Genomic DNA, 23,486 nt, shown 5'->3' on the forward strand with positions numbered 1-23,486 from the left:
AGAAAAAAAAAGGTTTCCAAGTAGAAGTGTGAGATAAAAAGGATTTCGCGTTCATTATTAACTTGCAAAAACAATATAGAAAGAGCATATATATAAAAAAAATCTTACCAAAGCAATTTACATACAACATCGTAATGCCACACTAATCCAAAATACATAAAACAATAATAAAAATAGAAAGAAACACATTACACACAGAAAAATAAGATTACAAGTAAAAATACACGGGTATAATAATACATATATTGCTTTGGGAGGCATCCTGTCCAGACTGTTTTATTTAATTTTGGCGTCTCCTCCTACTCAGTGGCCTTATTCGGAAGGCCTTTATTAACCAATCATGCTTCCTTGCAATCACAATGGGCCCAATGATTACTCCAACAGCAAATCCAAATATATACCCAATCACAACTATTTTCTAACCAAATTCAAATGGTGATTCAAAGTCTTGATTCAGAGTCTTGCTAGCTGTCAAACTCTAGTCTTTTAAGCATTTCAATTTCAGTCGTTAAATTGAACCTTTTAATCATAAACCTCCGATCCTTATCATTCAGCATTTAATTTTACTCTAATTTTATTAAAATTAGCTCGTAACCCTTGCTATTCGCGTGATTCTTCCTTATAATTTAATTTCATAATAATAATAATAAAAAAATGGAAGAAGAGAAGCATAGAAAATATAAATAAAAAATAAAAATTGAAAAACACTAATATAATATAATATAATAGGGACAAAAATTTCTTTACAATGAAACACACCCAAGTAAATCAAAAGTAGTGCCAAAAATAAAGACATTAAGATCATTAAAGCTCAACTAAATGAAGGCAATTTCTTTTACCTAAAGTTGTTACTGTTATCCGTTGAATCCCACGCTCAATGAAACGTATTATAGTAAATTAATCAAAACCCATTAAAAACACGCGCGAGCACGCACACACACATTTCCTAGTATAAAGCATAAATAAGATAGAATTGACTAAGAGCATTTGATGCTAAGACTTTGAGGTGAATTACGCTTTTACCTATTTTTCCTCTTCTTGGTCACCCTACGTCTGGAAACTAAATTCGCTTGGTTGAGTAAGACAAGGTTCTCCCTGTATGTGTCAACACAAAATGTGTGCATATTCTTCTGCATTTCCAATTTTGTAGCTTGTTGGCTTTCAGGGTCGTACGAGAAGAGCTCCCAATAATAAACTTCTTTCCTAATCTCCAATATTATATGACCATTCTTCCTGAAACCTAGCACATTTTTCTCAATTCCTCCAGCTATATCAATAGTGAACTGTTTCACCCAAGAGTCAACCACACCATACTCTTTCATCACCCATATGGAACAAGAAAACCTTTTCTCATCATAACATAACAAAGCAAGTGATCCGCTAAATACACAAGTAACAATATCGGTGTGCGAGCGGGTCATATTATGTGGAAAGATCATCTCGTGAAACACTTCATCATGCAGATCAAACGACAATACAAATCCAATCCCAGTCCCATTCCGCTGACCGAGTGCTGCAAAATGGACAGAGCCTTTTAAGCAAGCTTTGGGTTTCCTCCAATCAGTAAAATTAGTCGAAGGCGTTAAAGAGGCACTGCATAATCTCCACGAGCATGTGCTAACAGAGTAAACCTCAACCAGAGCGTCCTTGGTCGAATGATGAATTACGATTCTCACAACCTTATAATTGTTGGTCCGCGGATCAAATCCGAAGGCTTCGTGACAAGTAGAGCCACTGTGCTTCCTGGCCGTAATGCAAGGTTTTGGAAGATTCCAACATTTTCGAATCGACGGGTTCCAAAGAACATAGCGCTCTTGTTCTGAAAGACATATCAAACCATTTTCGGATGCAATTAACCGAAAATGTTTAAGACTACGGCTCTTTGCTGGGAAATCAATTCCGCACACTCCTCGAATGCTTCGTTATCGTAGAACAATTTGTAGTGCTCTTTATCGAGAGCTCTATTGGCGCTAGAAGAGCAGTGTCTGACTATTAAGAGATTGTTGTTGTTTGGGATCGATTGATTGAGATGGGAATGAACAAAGGCAGGGCTTGTGATGAGAGAGTTCCATGATTTGGAAACACACCTGAATCGGATTAGGGATTTCACGGGGAGTCTCTGGAGGATGTCGACCACCACTTCGTCTGGAACATACTCCGACATTGCTCTCCTTCTTCCTCTTGGCTGCTGCTGTGACTGTGAGTGACTGTGGAAGTTAAAAGCCTCCAGCCCTAATTTTGTTTTTCCCTCTCTCTCAATGCGGTTTGTGTTCTTCCCTTTCAGTCCTATCCGATTCATTTCCTAGCTATCTTACCTCGCATTTAATGAGAAGTAGTAATATGATGGGCATCACGGTTTGGTGCCCATTATATGGAAAGACTGCACAGCTTGGTTCGGTGGGCCAGTTATGGAAAACACACATGTCTCTCCTGCTGCACGCCATGTTCGGTGCTGCTCTTGATGCTCAAGAAAACCGTCTTCATGCTACCAGGTTTGCATGGTTCGGTCCCTGTTTTGGAAAAGAAAACAATCTCCATTCAACGGGATTTGTGCTGCAGGTTATGGAAAGAATATTGAGTCGGTGGACCACGAACAAAGCCAAAAAATAGAAACCTCCCCTCCCCTGTCTGGTTGTTCTTGTGATTTTCGGTGGGGGGGGTCCCGATGACCTGGTGAAAAGCGTGCTCTTGGGGTGCCGCCGGCTATTGACAAGGACCTGAACCATGTGAATGTGAAGGAAAGGAGGAGAGGATTTTGAGGGGAGAGGACAGTGACGTGGCCTAATCTCATGACCGCTATATCTTCCACGTCGTGTATATTCACCACGTCGATAGTGTTGCCGTTGAAAGCATGCTTGGCACAGCCCTGTTTATCCAGCCCAAACAGCAAGGAAACTGAGAACGATGATGAGAAAACAATGGGGTCCACTCAGAATGCAACAGAAAGCCTAAATGAAACGGTGTGTTTTGGCCATTAAATGAAACGGTGTGTTTTAAATAGAAGCAGAGGTGATTTTGAAAAGTTAGGCTTTAAAAGGTAATGTACTTGGCACGTGACATCTTTTCTGTTACTTTTGACAGAATAAGTGACGGAAGGGTTTAAGTGCCAAAGTTAGTTATATCAAGGGAGTCATCTACTAATTTTTAAACATTGAGCGTCAAATAGCCAATACGTGAATGCATTAGGGGAGTAAAGTGTACTTTCCCCATTATTTAATTGTTCATTTCCTTCGATTAGCTGCATTACTTTTGTTGACTCTTGCAGAAACAACCATTTTCATGTATTGAAGGTGGGCTGTTGATATATTCCTATGTGCAATTGATAATTTATTGAGCAACAAGGCTGGATGTCCCACTAAAAGAAGAAAGAAATTAAAATTTGCTGGAATATAAATCCAGTGGATTTTCTTGCCGCTCTATTCTTTTATCTTGTTCATTTTGACATCATTAGCAAGGAATCAATCAGATAAGTAAAGCTTGCTACCCTGCAATTGGTCCAACCTCTGTTTGACGAATCCAACTCTAGAAAATTCTAGTCTCATCTCCTTCTCTTTGTCATGAACCCGAGGAAACCAGTTTGCATCCACATATTCATTGGAAAATGATTCAATTGATTTGGGTTGAATTCGTTCATAATGCCTTGGGGAATATAAGCTGCTACCGTGATTGTCAAAATACATTTTCACCCACAAATTAAGCATATTAAGATCATGTAAAACAACTATCCAGTGGTGAAAGAGTATTGACAACGAAAAATTTTAGTTCCACCACTATCATCTCATAACCCTTGTTCCAATGAAGCGGAAACAGCGTCATAAGACGTTAGATATGCTCTTGTAACTCTTTTATTATTGCTTCAAGCTCTTGCAACTCTGCTTTTACTTCTGCATGAAGCTCTCTGAATTCAAATACCAATTTTTCTATCAGTTGTCTTTGCGGGGAATCCATTTCCATTTGAAAGTGAAATTGTCTTGCTATGGATGTCACTTCTTCCCTCAACTGTTCCTGCCTCTCTTGTTTCCGTTTTATATCCTCCAACTGGCGGTCTATTTTTGCCTTCAACTGTTTTTGCCTTAAAATCTCTCTTTCAGCCTCCTCGCTTTTCCGTTTCATCTCCTCCAACTCACAGCTGAACTCGCTCACCCAGATTGATGATAATGAAGATCACAAAAACTGAAAGAGTTAGTATTTTATATAATTATATTATTCAAAAGGGCAATTATGATTAATACAAACAAAGAATGAAAACATTAATAGCGATTCGCTTACAGGATGTGCTACTCTAGATAGGTATTTGATGTATTCACAAAAAGAAAAAGACTACCAAATATTGAGCAAAAAAATCATAAGCTAGTCTTTTTGCTCAGAAACATATTACAGTTGTAAAGGAGTCAGGATTATGCACATCAATAACACTATTTCAACCCTTTTTTCCCTTTAAGAGCATTCCTAAAAGCTTCCCTTCCCTCCCTAATCATTTTCCCTATGTATAGAAAACAAAAACATTTTTTGCTTCCCAATCAAAAAAATCTCCATAGCAGCTTCCCTTTACTTTTCCCTGTATCATTAAAATATTAATTTTTACTTTTTTTTTTTTTATTCATTTCGTTTCTTCTCTCTCACTTCCCAGTAGGTACCATCCCTTTTGAATCAAACCCCACATGGGGATTGAAGTGCAGTTGCCAGTCTTCAGAGAGTGGAGCTTTGAGAGTGGCGTTGGTGTCAACGTCGAAGACCCAAACAAAGCTGTCAAGAGAAGCCGAGGCTAGCCCCGACAGGTGAGCCGCCATTGACGCCACTCCCAGGCAGTGGCCTTTGTTTGTACGCTCCAGGACCAACTCATCGGAGCTCCAAAGCCCCACGTCGACGCCCACACAGAGTCGTCGTGTGCGTTCTCTACCGATCGGACTAACCGAGGACTCCCCAAGATGCCTCCTTTTTGTTGGCGTTCTCTCCACACAGAGTCTTCGGGGCGCATTAGGATCGGACCAATCGAGGACTCCCCCTAGATGCAAACCCAGCCGTCGAACACAGATGCAAACCCACCACCTGAATATCGTCGAACGCCGACCATTCTACGGCGGTGACGTGCTCGGTGGCAATTGGGGAAAGATTTGGTCTGATCTTGAGGCAGGGAAAGCTCGATCCAAAGGGGAAGGTTTGCTGTGTTTGATTTGAAGTAGAAAAAAGAGAGAAAAAGAAAAAAGAAAAAGAAGATAATGTGGAGAGAGAGAGAGAGAGAGAGAGAGAGAGAGAGAGAGAGAACCACAGGGGAGAGACGGAGTCCCTAAAATTTAGGGAACAAACACCTTATAGGGAAACTGTTGTGAATGCTCTAAGTTTACCAATGGCACCCCTCTACTTCACTGCAACAAAGAGTGAGCCCCACTTATGTAGAAAGTAACCTCAAAGACTCAATGAGCAAACATTATATTTAAAAATATATTCCAAAAAAGTCATATATATTAGAATATTCTAATTTTAAGGGTAGTTTAGTAATTTTACAGAATTGTGACAGTTTTAAAATTAGAAGTCATTCGGTTATTTTGGTAATTTGAGTGTACACATGTCCGAAGTTTACCTGACAGGGATGGATACATGAAGTGACTCTACCTTTGAGGGGCTCCTAGTCATAAAAAAAAAAAATTTGAGGAGTGTGTAGCTTATTCTATTCTTGTTTGGGCAACGTCTGAGTATTATTTTGTTATTAAGAAATGCTTTCCTTCTCTAACTAGGAAGTTTTAGCTTTTCCATATTATCTTAGGACTTCACTGCAATGTATGTAACCAAGCAAACCTTGTGAACTTGTAAACAATTAAAGAGAACTTGATTAATAAAATTTCAGCAAAATTTGCTCTCTTCTTCTCCTTCTTTTTTCTTGGTAAGTAATTTGCTCTCTTCTAATTGCGATACTCCATTAAAACTCTTCTAGGTGAGACTAAATCCTATTCACAGCCCCTGGGCCGCATGTTTAATTTTCTGTTTTCTCATGTTATTTTGACTGCAAATCCTCCATAATCCTTAACACTATTCTTCAAAAGCAAAAAACCTTCAAATATAAAGCCTTTTGGCCCACCTATATCGATCACGGGAAACCCAAATCTCCAAATTAAAGGTCTGTCCTACATCAAGTACAAATTGCTGACCTCTTGCTAGAACAAAATGTACATCTGATTAACAGAAGATCTCTATACTTACACACAGAATGATTCAACAAATAAAACTGATTCTAGCCACCAAAGGAAACAATGAGGAACTAGCACTTGCCATGGGTTTAGAAACAGATAGAAATTGAATTGCAGAATTAAAATAGCTAGATCTTGAGCAGAAGGAAAACTTATCAAACCATGTAAATTCTGGCCATGTATCCTGTTTTGTTATCAACAGATTTGAAATGAGTGTATTGTAAATTTCAACTTAACAAATAATTTTTTGATGTTTCAAGAACAAGTGGGACCAAGGACAATTACAACCTAAAAGTGACTTTAAATTTTATATCATCGAAAGATTCTTAAGAAGCATATAGATGTTACAACTGAGAATGTTGCAGGACATTATAACTGGAAAAATATACTAAACCCATAAATTGCTAATCCGTTTCCACCAATCTTGACCGAAAATTCTCCACAAAATAGCACCTAAATTAACTATAGGACCAACTTAACACACCATTAGTAGAACTTTTTTATTTTTTTACATCAAAACACACCCAAGTAAATCAAAAGTAGTGCCAAAAATAAAGACATTAAGATCATTAAAGCTCAACTAAATGAAGGCAATTTCTTTTACCTAAAGTTGTTACAGTTATCTGTTGAATGCCACGCTCAATGAAACGTATTATAGTTAATCAATCAAAACCCATTAAAACACACACACATTTCCTAGTATAAAGCATAAATAAGATAGAATTGACTAAGAGCATCTGATGCTAAGACTTTGAGGTGAATTACGCTTTTACCTATTTTTCCTCTTCTTGGTCACTCTACTTCTGGAAACTACATTCGCTTGGTTGAGTAAGACAAGGTTCTCCCTGTATGTGTCAACACAAAATGTGTGCATATTCTTTTGTATTTCCAATTTTGTAGCTTGTTGGCTTTCAGGGTCGTACGAGAAGAGCTCCCAATAATAAACTTCTTTCCTAATCTCTAATATTATATGACCATTCTTCCTGAAACCTAGCACATTTTTCTCAATTCCTCCGGCTAAATCAATAGTGAACTGTTTCACCCAAGAGTCAACCACACCATACTCTTTCATCACCCATATGGAACAAGAAAACCTTTTCTCATCATAACATAACAAAGCAAGTGATCCGCTAAATACACAAGTAACAATATCGGTGTGCGAGCGGGTCATATTATGTGGAAAGATCATCTCGCGAAACACTTCATCATGCAGATCAAACGACAATACAAATCCAATCCCAGTCCCATTCCGCTGACCGAGTGCTGCAAAATGGACAGAGCCTTTTAAGCAAGCTTTGGGTTTCCTCCAATCAGTAAAATTAGTCGAAGGCGTTAAAGAGGCACTGCTTAATCTCCAGGAGCATGTGCTAACAGAGTAAACCTCAACCAGAGCTTCCTCAACCGGAGCTTCCTTGGTCGAATGATGAATTACAATTCGCACCACCTTATAATCGTTGGTCCGCGGATCAAATCCGAAGGCTTCGTGACAAGTAGAGCCACTGTGCTTCCTGGCCGTAATGCAAGGTTTTGGAAGATTCGAACATTTTCGAATCGACGGGTTCCAAAGAACATAGCGCTCTTGTTCTGAAAGACATATCAAACCATTCTCAGATGCAATTAACCGAAAATGTTTAAGACTACGGCTCTTTGCCGGGAAATCAAATTCCGCACACTCCTCGAATGCTTCATTATCGTAGAACAATTTGTAGTGTTCTTTATCGAGAGCTCTATTGGCACTAGAAGAGCAGTGTCTGACTATTAAGAGTGGGTGTGGGAGATTGTTATTGTTTGGAATCGATTGATTGAGATGGGAATGAACAAAGGCAGAGCTTGTGATGAGAGAGTTCCATGATTTGGAAATGCACCTGAATCGGATTAGGGATTTCACAGGGAGTCTCAGGAGGATGTCGACCACCACTTCGTCTGGAACATACTCCGACATTGCTCTCCTTCTTCCTCTTGGCTGCTGCTGTGACTCTGAGTGACTGTGGAAGTTAAAGCCTCCGGCCCTAATTTTGTTTTTCCCTCTCAATTTATGCGGTTTTTGTTCTTCCCTTTTTGTCCTATGCGGTTCATTTCCTATGTATTAAAAATGGAGATGATGCGTCGGTTCAATTTCTAGGCCAAAAATTAATAGAAGTTCGAGTTAATATTTTTAAAAAGTTAGCACGTGTAATATGCTTAATTAAAAATTAAAATAAATAATAAAACTTAAAGTAATAAAGGGATCAATTTAAAACTTGGAAAAACTTAAGAACCTTATTTTTTAAATTGAAAATCTAATAACTAAATTCAAATCAAATGAAAACTTATGAACTAAATATGATTTTTTTCATTTTTTTTTAAAATCCAATATCTAACCATTTAATATTCAATGCTAAATAGTAAATACTACTAGACGTGTATAATTTTATTTACCATTCACCATTTATTCATCTCAATGAGCTCACAATCATGTCCATAAATTAAATAAAATGATTGCAAAGAAAATCAAACAAACAAATATTAGAAAATATAATGGCAATTGTATTATAATTAAAATATGATGATAATTCAAAAAAATACCAAACCTTTATATTAAAAATTTAAGATAATTAATTCATTGAATTTAAAGGTTGAGTTTGAAGCTCCTCCACAATATATATATATAAACCGGTTACTAGTTATCTAGTTATTAACCGGTTTTTTTAAAACCCTATAATCAGTAGCTGCAACCGGAATACCCGATTATCCGGTTGCAATTATTTTCAGTTTTCCGGTTAGTGGTTATATATATATAAAAACCGATTACTGGTTATCCGATTATGAACCGGATTTTTAAAACCCTATAATTGGTAGCCGGAACTGGGATACCCAGTTATCCGGTTGCGGTTATTTTCAGTTTTCCGATTAGTGATTGTTGGCGGTTATTAGTGGTTAATAATCGCCCCGTTGTCCACCCCTAACTATGAAGATTGCCACTCATTATAAGAAATTGTTTTCATTATATTTGATGTGCATATTGTTCAATTTTTATAAGAAACAGATTCATCTAAAATGAAAAATGTTTAGAAACAAGTGTATCTTTGTTCCTACGATGGTGGAACTATTTCCTACGACGATGGATCTGCTCTTGGAACTCTTGGACTTCTTGGAATTCTTGTTCTAACGCTGTGAGATCTGCCTGAAGCTCTCTGACTTCAGATACCATGTTTTCCCCCAACTGTGTTTGGGATGAGTCCATTTCCATTTGAAACTGTCTTATTTCATATTCCACTTTTTCCTTCAACAGTTTAATCTTTCTTTGAATCTCCTCCATCTTGCCACTGAGCTCGCTCGCCCTGATTGATGATAATGAAATTACTACAAAAATTAAAAGAGTAAGTATTTTTTTTTGTAGATTTATATTATATTTGAAAGCAACTACGATTAATACAAATAAAAAATGAAAGCAACATTAATAACTAACAAGTAACTAATGACACAGGAAGTATTTGATGGTTCCAAAAAAAAAAAAAAATGGAGAGAGAGAGAGAGAGAGAGTAGCAAATATTGACTTTATGTGTTGCCAACACATATTGGGAGGTATTTGAAAACCAGAAACTATAGCAAAAAGAGGAAGTGCAAGTGGCCAAGGCCACATGGTGTATGTCATTGCCAAACGCAACGACATGTTATTCATTGCTAACATAACCTTAGCAAAGACATGTCATTTTTTGCTAATCCAAATTCTTTTTTTCTTTTTCTTTTTTCTACCATTAGCAATGACATGAGATTTGCTTCATTGCAAATTTTTTCATAGCTAAAACTCAATTTTGATGTAGTGTCATTTAATGCTTAAGAAATTTTTTTGATAAGTAAATGAAGTTCATTAAAAGTGTGAGGGGCACAATCCAAGTACACATCAAGCATATATGAAAAAAAAAACACCTAACAAATCAAGAGCTTGAAAAAGGGGTACAAAAATCTACAAAGCTAGAGACATGGAAAAGGGTGTTAGCATAGATCCACTCAAATAAGGTTTTTTTTTTTTTTTTTTTTAAAAAAAAAACACACACACACACACAAATTTCACAATCCCAGCTCATCTTCTCGCAATCATCAAAGCTTTAAGCATTCTTTTTCATGCTTAAGAAAATTAGACACGATATTTAGATTATCTTTTTCCTTCCTACCATTTTCTCTTTTTAAATTCACAAATCCTTGAAAGGAGTAATTTGATGAGATAATACATGGATAAGCTCAAGGAATCATAAGCTAGTCTTTTGTGCTCTGAAACATAGTACCTGAGTTGCTGTCAGTTGCTGGAGTTTCTCAAGGAGAATGATCGGTCTCTGATGCCCGTCATGTCCACTCTGGAGGGTAAACAGAAGGGGGTGGAACTCTCGTCCAGTCGCTCTTTCGCGAAAGTCCTACGCTTGGCGGCTAGCATTGATGGGAAGGTTGTGGGTTTGACGTCTTTGTCGGTGATCCCTCTTGATCTGCTACCGAAGGTGGCTTGTAATGAGTTGGTGAATGGCGGAGAGGAGGCGAGGTCGGCGGTGATACACTTAAAAATAAAATAGTGTTATATAATTTTACTCCCTTGCATTGTTTACACAGTTCTTTAACCTTGATAAACATGTCAAGGGAAGTTTACCAACTCAAAAGTTCTAAAACAAAAAATTGTCCAAAATTCTTACCCTCTAATACAAACCCAAACCTTAAACAAATTCATAAACAAAGTCTTAAACAAAATACAACCAAAGCGCCCTCAAATGTTGCTTTCGTTCGATTCACCTCTACTAGAGCTCTCTCCATGCCTAGGAAGAATAAAATTTATATCAAAATCAATGATCTTTCTAACAATTATTAATATTTGTGTGTGAAAAAATAAATGAGATAGGCAAGATTCTCTAACCCTCGAATATGTAATAGTATACTATCCAATTGTGCCTGCATAGTAGCATGTAATGCCTGCATAGTAGCATATGATGACTCCAGCTTAGAAATATGGGATAGTAATTCTTCCAATCTTTTCTCATTCTCTTGCTGTTTGATCCTGCACTCATCATGGTTGCCATACTGGGTGGCATGGCGCACACGAGAGGAACTTGACTGTGTAGGTATGACACCACCCCCCACTACTTCACTGCAACAAAGAGTGAGCAGCACTTATGTAGAAGGTAACCTCAAAGACTCAATGAGCAAACATTATATTTAATAAATATATTCCAAAAAAGTCCTATATATTAGAATATTCTAACTTTAAGGGTAGTTCAGTAATTTTACAGAATTGTGACAGTTTTAAAATGAGAAGTTATTTGGTTATTTTGGTAATTTGAGGAGTGTGTAGCTTATTATATTCTTGTTTGGGGTTGGTCTGAGTATTATTTTGTTATTAAGAAATGATTTCCTTCTCTAACTAGGAAGCTTTAGCTTTTCCATATTATCTTAGGACTTCACTGCAATGTATGTAACCAAGCAAAACTTGTGAACTTGTAAACAATTAGAGAGAACGTGATTAATAAAATTTCAGCAAAATTTGCTCACTTCTTTTTTTTTGATAAGTAATTTGCTCTCTTCTAATTGCGATACTCCATTAAAACTCTTCTAGGTGATACTCAATCCTATTCACATCCCCTGGGCTGCATGTTTGATTTTCTGTCTTCTCATGTTATTTTGACAGCAAAACCTCCATGATAGTTAACACTATTCTTCAAAAGCAAAAACCCTTCAAATCTAAAGCCTTTTGGCCCACCTATATCGATCACAGGAAACCCAAATCTCCAAATAAAAGGTCTGTCCTACATCAAGTACAAATTACTGACCTCTTGCTAGAACAAAATGTACATCTGAATTAACAGAAGATCTCTATGCTTACACATAGAATGATTCAACAAATAAAACTGATTTTAGCCACCCAAGGAAACAATGAGGAACTAGCATTTGCCATGGGTTTAGAAACAGATAGAAACTGAATTACAGAATTAAAACAGCTAGGTCTTGAGCAGAAGGAAAACTTATCTAACCATGTAAATTCTGGCCATGTATCCTGTTTTGTTATCAATAGATTTGAAATGAGTGTATTGTAAATTTCAATTTAACAAATAATTTTTTGATGTTTCAAGAACAAGTGAGACCACGGACAATTACAACCTAAAAGTTACTTTAAATTTTTGTTTTTTTTTTATAAGCAAATAAAGTTTTATTGAAAGTGTAAGGCGCCCTCTAAGCGCACTAGAAGTATACAATTTAACTATAGCACCAATTCTCCACTAAATAGCACCTAAATTAACTATAGGACTGATTTAACACCATTAGTAAACCTTTTTTTATTTTTTTTACAACAAAACACACCCAAGTAAATCAAAACTAGTGCCAAAAATAAAGACATTAAGATTATTAAAGCTCAACTAAATGAAGGCAATTTCTTTTACCTAAAGTTGTTACTATTATCTGTTGAATGCCACGCTCAATGAAACGTATTATAGTTAACCAATCAAAACCCATTAAAACACACACATTTCCTAGTATAAAGCATAAATAAGATAGAATTGACTAAGAGCATCTGATGCTAAGACTTTGAGGTGAATTACGCTTTTACCTATTTTTCCTCTTCTTGGTCACTCTACTTCTGGAAACTACATTCGCTTGGTTGAGTAAGACAAGGTTCTCCCTGTATGTGTCAACACAAAATGTGTGCATATTCTTTTGTATTTCCAATTTTGTAGCTTGTTGGCTTTCAGGGTCGTACGAGAAGAGCTCCCAATAATAAACGTCTTTCCTAATCTCTAATATTATATGACCATTCTTCCTGAAACCTAGCACATTTTTCTCAATTCCTCCGGCTATATCAATAGTGAACTGTTTCACCCAAGAATCAACCACACCATACTCTTTCATCACCCATATGGAACAAGAAAACCTTTTCTCATCATAACATAACAAAGCAAGTGATCCGCTAAATATGCGAGTAACAATATCAGTGTGCGAGCGGGTCATATTATGTGGAAAGATCATCTCGCGAAACACTTCATCACGCAGATCAAACGACAATACAAATCCAATCCCAGTCCCATTCCGCTGACCGAGTGCTGCAAAATGGACAGAGCCTTTTAAGCAAGCTTTGGGTTTCCTCCAATCAGTAAAATTAGTCGAAGGCGTTAAAGAGGCACTGCTTAATCTCCAGGAGCATGTGCTAACAGAGTAAACCTCAACCAGAGCTTCCACAACCGGAGCTTCCTTGGTCGAATGATGAATTACAATTCTCACCACCTTATAATCGTTGGTCCGCGGATCAAATCCGAAGGCTTCGTGACAAGTAGAGCCACTGTGCTTCCTGGCCGTAATGCAAGGTTTTGGAAGATTCGAACATTTTCGAATCGACGGGTTCCAAAGAACATAGCGCTCTTGTTCTGAAAGACATATCAAACCATTCTCAGATGCAATTAACCGAAAATGTTTAAGACTACGGCTCTTTGTCGGGAAATCAAATTCCGCACACTCCTCGAATGCTTCATTATCGTAGAACAATTTGTAGTGCTCTTTATCGAGAGATCTATCGGCACTAGAAGAGCAGTGTCTGACTATTAAGAGTGGGTGTGGGAGATTGTTGTTGTTTGGAATCGATTGATTGAGATGGGAATGAACAAAGGCAGGGCTTGTGATGAGAAAGTTCCATGATTTGGAAACGCACCTGAATCGGATTAGGGATTTCACGGGGAGTCTCTGGAGGATGTCGACCACCACTTCATCGGGAAGATACTCCGACATTGCTCTCCTTCTTCCTCTTGGCTGCTGCTGTGACCGTGAGTGACTGTGGAAGTTAAAGCCTCAATCCCTAATTAAATTTGTTTTTCCCTCTCTCTCTCTGCGGTTTTTGTTCTTCACCTTTTGTCCCAAATCATGGAGCACAAAGGGAAGTGGATGTTCAATATTTTTAGGCAGTGGATTTGTGGGTCATGGGCTCCACGATCTTGGGTCAGTCACTTACCATTGTTGGGCCTTCCATTATGTCCTAGTGGGTAGTTTTAAATAGTATTTATAGTATTTATTTTCCAATAATTAGTTTGTTTATAATTATCTTTTTCCTACCACTCCAGTCCAGCTATTATTAGATTTAGATACAAATATAAAGTATACAGGAGATTCGATTTTTTTAATATATATATAAAAGATACACCTAATCAGAAGAAGAAAGATAAAAAAAAAATAAATAAATCATAAATTCAAAACTTCTATCATTTCTTTTCTTTCATAAACACTACATTGATTTACTATGAACAGGGGTGTATAACCGCAACTGGAGTACCCGGTTATTTCCATTTAAATAACCTTAGAGACCAATGCGGTTATTACTAACCGTCAATTATTCGATTATTAACCATGTAACTGGTTGTCATAAATTGTTTTTTTTCAAAAAAAAAAAAAAATCAATATCCAACTATTTAATATTCAATGCTAAATAATAAATACTACTGGACGTGAAAAATTTCATTTACCATTCACCATTAATTCATCTCAATGAGCTCCCAATCAAGTCCATAGATTAAATAAAATTATTGCAAAAAAAAATCAAACAAACAAATATTATAAAATATAATGACAATTGTATTGTAATTAAAATATGATGACAATTTAAAAAAATATCAAACCTTCATATTAAAAACTCAAGATGATTCATTCATTAAATTTAAAGGTTGAGTTTGATGCCCATCTACATTAAATATGATTTTTTGTATATATATAAACCGATTACTGGTTACCCAATTATTAACCGATTTTCTAAAACCCTATAACCGGTAACCGCAACCGGATTATCCGGTTATCCAGTTGTGGTTATTTTTTATTTTTTAATTAACGACTGTTGGCGGTTATTAGTAGTTGTCGATTATTAGCGGTTAATAACCGCCCCGCTTGTACATGCTAACTACGAAGATTGCTGCTCATTATAAGAAATTGTTTTCATTATATTTGATGTGCACATTGTTCAATTTTTATAAGATACAGATTCATCTAAAATGTAAAATGTTTAGAAACAAGTATATCTTTGTTCCTACGATGGTGGAACTATTTCCTACGACGATGGATCTGCTCTTGGAACTCTTGGACTTCTTGGAATTCTTGTTCTAATGCTGTGAGTTCTGCCTGAAGCTCTCTGACTTCATATACCATGTTTTCCCCCAACTGTGTTTGGGATGAGTCCATTTCCATTTGAAACTGTCTTACTTTATATTCCACTTTTTCCTTCAACAGTTTAATCTTTCTTCGAATCTCCTCCATCTTGCCACTGAGCTCACTCGCCCTGATTGATGATAATGAAATTACCACAAAATTTAAAAGAGTCAAAGTATTTTTTATAGATTTATATTATATTTGAAAGCAACTACGATTAATACAAATAAAAAATGAAAGCACCATTAATAACTAACAAGTAACTAACGACAAAAGAAGTATTTGATGCATCCAAAAAAAAAAAAATAGAGAGAGACTAGCAAATATTGACTTTATGTGTTGCCAATACATATTGGGAGCTATTTGAAAACCAGAAACTATAGCAAAAAGAGGAAGTGCAAGTGGCCAAGGCCACATGGTATGTGTCATTGCTAAACGCAACGCATGTTATTCATTGCTAACATAACCAAAACTCAATTTTGATGTAGTGTCATTTAATGCTTAAGAAATTTTTTTGATTAGTAAACGAAGTTCATTAAAAGTGCAAGGGGTACAACCCAAGTACATAGGAAAAGAAAACACCTAACAAATCAAGAGCATGAAAAAGAGTATAAAAATCTACAAAGCTAGAGACATGGAAAAAGGGTGTTAGCAGAGAACCACTCAAATAAGGATTAAAAAAAAAAAAAAACAAATTTCATGATCTGAGCTCATCTTCTCGCAATCATCAAAGCTTCAAGCATTCTTTTTCATGCTTAAGAAAATTACACACGATAATTAGATTATCTTTTTCCTTCCTACTTTTTTCTCTTTAAATTCACAAATCCTTGAAATGAGAAATTTGATGAGATAATACATGGACAAGCTCAAGGAATCATAAGCTAGTCCTTTTGGTCTGAAACATAGTACCTGAGCTGCAGCAGTTGCGGGAGTTTCTCAAGGTGAAGGATTGGTCTCTAATACCCGTGGTGTCCACTCCGAAGGGTAAACAGAAGGGGGTAGTACTCTCATCCGGTCGCTCTTTCGCAGAAGTCCTACGCTCGGCGGCTGGCATTAATGGGAAGTTTGTGGGTTTGAGGTCTTTGTCGGTGATCCCTCTTGATCTACTACCGAATGTTTCTTGTAATGAGTTGGCGAATGGCGGAGAGGAGGTGAATTGGTGGTGAATTGTTTTGAGTTTGAGTCTTGGTCCTCTGGGTCGTCGACCGTAGCTTCCAGCACAACAGTGAAGAAGACAAAGGGTAGTTTTGTAAATCATTGGTTGAAGAAGCTTCTAGGGCTTTGTCAATTTGGGTTAGACCGGGTTAGAAGTTGTTTGGGTCGTTCAGTTGGGTTGGGTTTTAAGGCTGGCAGCAAAAAGCCCATTCTCCAGCTTAAACCAGTTTGCAAGTCGTTAGGAAGGAGTTCAAGCTCATTTTCAGGCCTTCCCTGCAGCCCAAAGGTCCTAGGCGTGGTTTTTCAAGTCGGGAAGGAGCCCGCGAAGCCGCTTATTTGATTTCTTCGCTAGAGGTCTTGACGGAGGAAGGTTTTGGGGTTGACCCGGTGAGAAATGCTATCATCAAGTTCGGGGGGTGCTTGCGTTTTTTCTCTGGTGGCAGACTCGGTGATGGGGTTGCCGGAGGTTGGGTCTGGGGTTTTTTCGAAGGTTCAAAGAGATAGGCTCGACCTGATGAGCACTAGTCCTGATTTTTTGGCACCTCAGCCCAGTTCCATCGTGATGCTTGCGCCAGATTCAATCAAGTCAGAGTGGTCTTCTTCGGCTACAGCAAGTTCTGTGACTTGGTTTGTTACTTTTGGTGCATCTCGTTCAGGGGGGATTTCTTTGGGTGGCAAAGAGGATTCTCAGATCGGTGTGATCCCTATGTTGGACGTGGTGCGTAGGTCGTAGTCTGTTAAGAAGACCCAAACCCTGACAATTGTTGATGTGGGTTTTCTCCGGCGGAGTTTTCTAAAGTCAAGGCCCTCTATGTCTCGGGGATGTTCTTCTCCAACAGTTTTCAGAGGTTTCTTTGGCCTAAGTCAGTGATCAAGAGGATTTTGTAGATAGTCCTCACTTGCCTATAGTTACGGTTGTTTCTCCCTCCTATTTGGGTTGTAGCTCCTCAAGCATTCCCGCCGATGACAAGGATGGGGTGTCGAATGGTAAGGAGGCTGAGGATCCCTCTTTGGAGTTTCAGGATGCCATTGAAGAGGACCTTCTTCGGTTTGTAAAACTTGCGCATCCAAAGCACAAAGGTATGAGGGAGGTGTTGAACCTAAGTAGCTCTATTAACTACAACGATGCAAGCGTGTCTTCTTGGCGAGGGAAAGGCAAGGCTCATGTGATGTAGCATGTATGCTCCATGTGGGTTTTGGGTTAGAGGGTTGTAGGATTGAGGGTTTATTTGGATTTTTTCTTGTGGACAATTTTGTTTGTTCATGTGTATACTTCTTGTGTACGTAAGGTCGCCGTACGTTATTTTTTATAAAATTTATTACTAATCAAAAAAAAAAATATTACTTTGTTAGAGATTCAGGATTATTCACATCAACAACACTATTTCAACCCTTTTTCCCCTTTAAGTTTATCAATGGCCCCCTACTACTTCACAGCAACAAAGAGTGAGTAGCACTTATGTTGAAGGTAACCTCAAAGATTCACAGAGCCAACATTATATTTACAAATATATTCCGAAAAAGTCCTACATATTATAATATTCTAAATTTAAGGGTAGTTTAGTAATTTTACAGAACTGCGACAGTATTTAAATTAGAAGTTCTTTGGTAATTTTGGTAATTCAAGGAGTGTGCTTTTTTCCTCGGGGTTGGTCTGAGTATTCTTTTGTTATTAGACATGATAATTAGGTTATCTTTTTTCTCCCTACTTTTTTCTCTTTAATTTCCAACAATATCATCTCTCTTCAAACCCTAAGGTTCCTAAAAACTAAAACCATAAATCATCTTTCCATCAATAAGCACCCAAAATTTCCTTAAAAGTCTAAATTACTAATCCCAGGGTATAGTTCAAAGCCTCATAACAGCAGCCCAAACATGACTTTTCCTTTTTGTTTCTCCTCTAGACCTTACCCTCTCCGTTATCCACTTAAAAACCCTAAATCCCCTAATTCTAACATGCCTTTACCACCACAAACCCTAACTTTGACTCTTATAAACCCCACAACAAGCTGTCCGAAAACTCCAACATAACATCTTAGAATCCTATGTTGTACTACCTCTAATTCAACTATGAAGTTTTAACACAACCAAAATTTGAAACAGTATGACAATGTCTTGCAATACTTTAGTTTGCACCATTTTCATTCTGTGCTAGTGTTCTTTCGGATACATTATTATCAAAAGCTAACCACAACTGGGTAGTATTTCCACAAGGGTTACTATCATAATTCATAGGCACCTGCTTTCATTTTCAGAGTATGCACTACCCATAGAAATAAACAACAGTAAAGTATATAGCTACCTAGATTCAAGTATGTACAACATTGTAACTTATCAAATACAGAAACGGTTCAGAAAGACAGTAATGATTTTTTTTTTTTTAGTAATTGGCCCCAAGGGGAAGGAGATTCACACTAGTGACATCCACGTCATAAGGCATAGTCTCCAGTTGATTGAGCTATCCCTTGGGAGTTAACACTAATAAAATTTATTCCCCAAAAATAAGATATAGACACTTATACAAGGAAAGAACAAGCAAAGAGTAGACATGTCAGTATGAAATCGATCAACCATCTGGCTCATAAGAATATAACATACCAGATTCTGAACGCTTCTAATAGACGATATGTAACCACAAGCATCCACAAATGTGCTTTATCAGATGCAATATATCTACTACAACACAAAGCTCATACTGCTGTCACTGATAGTATAATGGCAATAAAGATGTGTATAAGGGAACCTCTGCCACCTATAAAACATCTCAAAAGTAGTGGCGCTAATAAACAATATATATATACATATTCACAAATCATTGAAAGGAGAAATTTGATGAGATAATACATGGATAAGCTCAAGGAATCATAAGTTAGTCTTTTTGCTCTGAAAAAATATTATTTTTGTAAGGGATTCAGGGTTATTCACATCAATTTTTTTTGATAAGTAAACGAAGGCTTTAGTGTATCAATGGCCCCCTACTACTTCACTGCAACAAAGAGTGAGCAGCACTTATGTGGAAGGTAACCTCAAAGATTCACAGAGCCAACATTGTATTTACAAATATATTCCGAAAAAGTCCTACATATTAGAATATTCTAAATTTAAGGGAAGTTTATTAATTTTACAGAACTGTGACAGTATTTAAATTAGAAGTGCTTTGGTTATTTTGGTAATTCAAGGTGTGTAACTTATTTGCTTGGGGATGGTCTGAGTATTCTTTTGTTATTAAGAAATTCTTTCCTTCTCTAGCTAGGAAGTTTTAGTTTTTCCATATTATCTTAGGACTTCACTGCTATGTATGTCACCAAGCAAACCTTGTGAACTTGTAAAAATACTTCTAGGTGAGACTCCTGTACACAGCCCATGGGCCGCACGTTTGATTCTTTGTTTTCTCATGTTATTTTGACTCCACATCCTTGATAATCCTCACACTAGTCTTCAAAACCAAAAGAAAGAAAAGAAAAAAAAAACCCTTAAAATCTAAAGCCTTTTGGCCCACCTATATCGATCACGGGAAACCCTAATCTCCAAATTAAAGGTCAAAATGCGTAGGGACGTCGGGAAAAACCAGTTGCTCCTCCACCTGCTGCTGTTGCTGCTCAACCTACTCAGTTAGTACAGTAGATTGTGTTCCTTGCATATTTGATTTGAGAATGTTTGTCAATGTGATCTAAGTATATTTCTTTCACTTGCAGGGCATCTAAGAAATCCAAGAAGTGAGAACCCTTTGTGAAGAGCACTGAAGGATGTATGACCCTTTGATGGTCCATGTGTCCTCGGATACATTATTGCTAGAGTAGTTTTGATGAGTGTGTGTTATTGGTTGGTTTTGGAACTCAATAGTTAATATTCTAGATAAAAGGAGGGTTAATATTTTGGTACTTTGCTTAATTAATGGTTTATTTTGTTTTTTTTAAAAAAAAAAATTAAAGGTCTGTCCTACATGAAGTACAAATTACCAGCGTCCCTAGCTAGAACAAAATGTACATCTAAATTAACAGAAAATTTCTATGCTTACACATAGAATGACACAACAAAACATAACTGATTTTAACCACCCAAGGAAACAATGAGGAAATAGCATTTGTTGTGGATTAGAAACAGATAGAAACTGAACTACAGAAATAAAACAACTAGAGATACAGCAAATGGAAAATTTATCAAACCACATAAACTCTGTCCACATATCCTCTTTTCTTATGAATAGATTTTTTCTTTTTTTTAATAAGCATTTTGTTATCAATAGATTTGAAATGAGTGTATTGTAAATTTCAACTTAACAAATATTTTTTTTGATGTTTCAAGAACAAGTGAGACCAAGGACAATTACAACCTAAAAGTTACTTTAAATTTTATATCATTAAAGATTCTTAAGAAGCATATATTATAACTCAAAATGCTGCAGGAAGCAGCCATTGAAGACTTGTAAGAGGCAAGGAAAACCCAAGGGTTGGCTTCAGAACATGAACCCATGACCTCTCCCGCCACCCTTTTGTTATATGGGGTGGAGGTGCCATCACCCTGAGGTTGTCTTTGTCTTTCTCTTCTTCTCCACTATAATCACAGATCTTTTTTTTTTTATAAGTAATTTAAAATTCAATAAAAAGCGCAGAGGGGCGCAACCCTAATACACGGGAAGTATACAAGAGAGCCCCTAAACGGGAGGAACAATTAATAAATTAAGAAAGTCTACGTAAGTAGAAACACCTAGATGGCAACTATAATCACAGATCTTATCTGCAGTCTAGAGCAAAAAAGATCTTACAACAACTAGAAAAATGAATTCTAAACCCATAAAAGTGTCAATCCTTTTCCCCCAACCCTAATCCGATTCTCCGCTAAATAGCACCTTAATTAACTACATACTTCTTCTTCTAGAGCAAAAAAGATCTTACAACAACTAGAAAAATGAATTCTAAACCCATAAAAGTGTCAATCCTTTTCCCCCAACCCCAACCCTAATCCGATTCTCCGCTTTCCGATTCTCCGCTAAATAGCAGCTTAGCTAAATAGCACCTTAATTAACTACATACTAAATAGCACCTTAATTAACTACATACTTCTTCTTCTTCTTCTTCTACTTCTCCACTACTAAGTCTACTATAATCACAGGTCTTATCTTAAGTCTAAAGCAATTAAGATCTTATAACAACTGGAAAAATATAAACTAAACCCACAAATCTGTTAATCCTTCTCCACCAACCCTAATCCAATTCTCCCTTAAATAGCACCAAATTAACAATAGAACCATTTTACCCTTATAGGAGTATTCTTCTTCTTTTCCACTATAAATAGTACGAGCAAACAAGATAAGATACCAGTCTTTCAACTATTTTCACTATTTGCTACTTGGTCATAGCCCCTAACAGAGAGATTAACATTCCAGAGTAGTAGTATACTTAGGTTTGAAACATGCTCACATGCAGCCACAAACATCGTCTAGTATATAGCATGAATAAGATAGAAATGACAGAGCATTAGATGTTAAAACTTTGAGGTGAATAACTTTTTTACCTATTTTTCCTCTTCTTGGTCACTCTGCTTCTGGAAACTGCATCGTTTGCTTGGTTGAGTAAGACAAGGTTCTCCCTATAAGTATCAACACAAAAATAGTGTGCCCTCCCATATATTCCCAATTTCATAGCTCGTTGGCTCTCAGGGTTATACGAAGAGAGCTCCCAATAACCAATCTTTCGGGTCTCCAATATTATTTGACCATTCTTCCTGAAACCAAGCACATTCTCAACTCCTCCAGCTATATCAATAGTGAACTGTTTCACCCAAGAATCAACCACGCCATACTGCTTCATCACCCATATCAAACAACGCTTCCAACGATCATAACATAACAAAGCAAGTGATCCCTTAAAAACACAAGTAACGATCTCAGCGTCTGAGCCGACCATACCATCTGGCAAGACCATCTCGTGAAACACCTCATCACGCAGATCAAACGCCAATACAATTCTAGTAGTCCTATTCTGCCCAGCAAGTGCTGTAAAATGGACACAGCCATTTAAGCAAGCTTTGGGTTTGAACCAATGCTTATGAGTATCCGAATGCGGAAAAGAGGCACCGGTTATTCTCCAGGAGCCTGTCCTAACAGAGTATACCTCAACCAAAGTTTCCTTCAGTACCTCATTGAATACATGGGGAAATGCAATTCTCACCACCTTATAATCGTTAGTCCGGGGGTCAAATCCGAAAGCTTGGTTACACGTTACGCGGCCGTGCGTCTTGAGCGTAATGCAAGGTTTTGGAAGATTCACAAACTTCCTAATAGACGGGTTCCAAAGAATGAAGCGCTCTTGTTCTAAAAAGCAGACCAAACCGTTTTCAGAACCAATTAACCTAAAATGGTTAAGACGACAGCTTTCTATTGGGAACTCCAATTCCTTACACTCCACAAATGCATCATTATCGTGCAACAATTTGTAGTGCTCTACGTTGGGTTTAGAAGAGCAGTACCTGACGATTACGAGTGGGTCGTTGCTTTCAATCGATTGATCGAGATGGGAATCGATAAACGCAGAGGTTTTGATGAGAGAGTTCCATGATCTGCAAACGCACCTGAATCGGATTAGGGATTTCACGGGGAGCCTCTGGAGGATATCGATCACCACATCGTCCGGGAGGTAGTCCGACATCGCTATCCTTCTTCGTCAACTGCCACCACCGCTTTGGTTAATCCCAATCTCTTGAGGTAGTTTTCTTCCCTCTTGTGCCTCTTGCTGCTTTAAAGCCCCCAATTCCCCTTTGTTTCGGACCTCTGATTTTGTCTCAGAAATGCTACGGTAAAGAAAGAAAAAGCTTCACGTTAACTTAGTATCTATATCTTAATATAAGATTTAGTACTTTTAATATTTCTCTTTTATCTTTTTTTTTTTTTTTTTCTTTTCTTTTAATAAGATTTCTCTTTTATCTTTGGCCTGCACTCACAGAGCACTGATAATGTGTTCTTTCCATGCATTTAAGTTTGTGATTTTAAAAAGTACAATTTGAAGATGTTCG

General features: G+C 37.1%; 4 protein-coding genes across 5 annotated transcripts; all 4 read right to left on the reverse strand.

Annotated features, from left to right (window-relative positions):
* Positions 1–937: 937 nt before the first annotated feature.
* Positions 938–2,215, reverse strand: LOC133861998 (F-box protein CPR1-like). Its single transcript, XM_062297833.1, has 2 exons — positions 1,877–2,215; positions 938–1,835 (listed from the first exon to the last, which is right to left on the reverse strand). The coding sequence occupies exons 1-2, from the start codon at positions 2,162–2,164 to the stop codon at positions 1,020–1,022; spliced, it is 1,104 nt and encodes a 367-aa protein (XP_062153817.1). The 5' UTR covers positions 2,165–2,215; the 3' UTR covers positions 938–1,019.
* Positions 2,216–3,822: 1,607 nt separating this feature from the next.
* LOC133862006 (F-box protein At3g07870-like) lies at positions 3,823–8,206 on the reverse strand. The gene is made up of 2 exons (XM_062297841.1): positions 6,959–8,206; positions 3,823–4,129 (listed from the first exon to the last, which is right to left on the reverse strand). Exons 1-2 carry the CDS (start codon positions 8,125–8,127, stop codon positions 3,823–3,825), a joined length of 1,476 nt encoding a protein of 491 aa, XP_062153825.1. The 5' UTR covers positions 8,128–8,206.
* Positions 8,207–9,146: 940 nt separating this feature from the next.
* Positions 9,147–14,038, reverse strand: LOC133861610 (F-box protein CPR1-like). Of its 2 annotated transcripts, none has more exons than XM_062297398.1 (4): positions 12,751–14,038; positions 11,065–11,295; positions 10,451–10,966; positions 9,147–9,505 (listed from the first exon to the last, which is right to left on the reverse strand). In XM_062297398.1, the coding sequence occupies exons 1-3, from the start codon at positions 13,917–13,919 to the stop codon at positions 10,918–10,920; spliced, it is 1,449 nt and encodes a 482-aa protein (XP_062153382.1). In that variant the 5' UTR covers positions 13,920–14,038; the 3' UTR covers positions 9,147–9,505; positions 10,451–10,917. The 2 variants fall into 2 exon arrangements, with proteins under 2 accessions (XP_062153382.1, XP_062153383.1); XM_062297399.1 differs by having other exon boundaries at positions 9,147–9,527.
* Positions 14,039–15,091: 1,053 nt separating this feature from the next.
* Positions 15,092–23,284, reverse strand: LOC133860682 (F-box protein At3g07870-like). The gene is made up of 2 exons (XM_062296257.1): positions 21,990–23,284; positions 15,092–15,450 (listed from the first exon to the last, which is right to left on the reverse strand). Exons 1-2 carry the CDS (start codon positions 23,120–23,122, stop codon positions 15,216–15,218), a joined length of 1,368 nt encoding a protein of 455 aa, XP_062152241.1. The 5' UTR covers positions 23,123–23,284; the 3' UTR covers positions 15,092–15,215.
* Between the last annotated feature and the right edge of the window lie 202 nt (positions 23,285–23,486).

Source organism: Alnus glutinosa, chromosome 2 (assembly GCF_958979055.1).
Source record: "Alnus glutinosa chromosome 2, dhAlnGlut1.1, whole genome shotgun sequence".
NCBI lineage: Eukaryota > Viridiplantae > Streptophyta > Magnoliopsida > Fagales > Betulaceae > Alnus > Alnus glutinosa.

What these genes read in the sequence shown, in the direction of transcription:
- LOC133860682 (XM_062296257.1), bottom strand. Translation starts at nt 23,122, where the DNA reads ATGTCGGACTACCTCCCGGACGATGTGGTGATCGATATCCTCCAGAGG. An exon ending in ACCAAGAAGAGGAAAAATAG is followed by an intron (nt 15,451 to 21,989) that starts GTAAAAAAGTTA and finishes ATCATCAATCAG; the next exon opens with GGCGAGTGAGCTCAGTGGCA.
- LOC133861610 (XM_062297398.1), bottom strand. Translation starts at nt 13,919, where the DNA reads ATGTCGGAGTATCTTCCCGATGAAGTGGTGGTCGACATCCTCCAGAGA. An exon ending in ACCAAGAAGAGGAAAAATAG is followed by an intron (nt 11,296 to 12,750) that starts GTAAAAGCGTAA and finishes TCTTTGTTGCAG; the next exon opens with TGAAGTAGTGGGGGGTGGTG. An exon ending in ATACTATTACATATTCGAGG is followed by an intron (nt 10,967 to 11,064) that starts GTTAGAGAATCT and finishes TATTCTTCCTAG; the next exon opens with GCATGGAGAGAGCTCTAGTA.
- LOC133861998 (XM_062297833.1), bottom strand. Translation starts at nt 2,164, where the DNA reads ATGTCGGAGTATGTTCCAGACGAAGTGGTGGTCGACATCCTCCAGAGA. An exon ending in TGATTTCCCAGCAAAGAGCC is followed by an intron (nt 1,836 to 1,876) that starts GTAGTCTTAAAC and finishes TCCGAAAATGGT; the next exon opens with TTGATATGTCTTTCAGAACA.
- LOC133862006 (XM_062297841.1), bottom strand. Translation starts at nt 8,127, where the DNA reads ATGTCGGAGTATGTTCCAGACGAAGTGGTGGTCGACATCCTCCTGAGA. An exon ending in ACCAAGAAGAGGAAAAATAG is followed by an intron (nt 4,130 to 6,958) that starts GTAAAAGCGTAA and finishes GAGCGAGTTCAG; the next exon opens with CTGTGAGTTGGAGGAGATGA.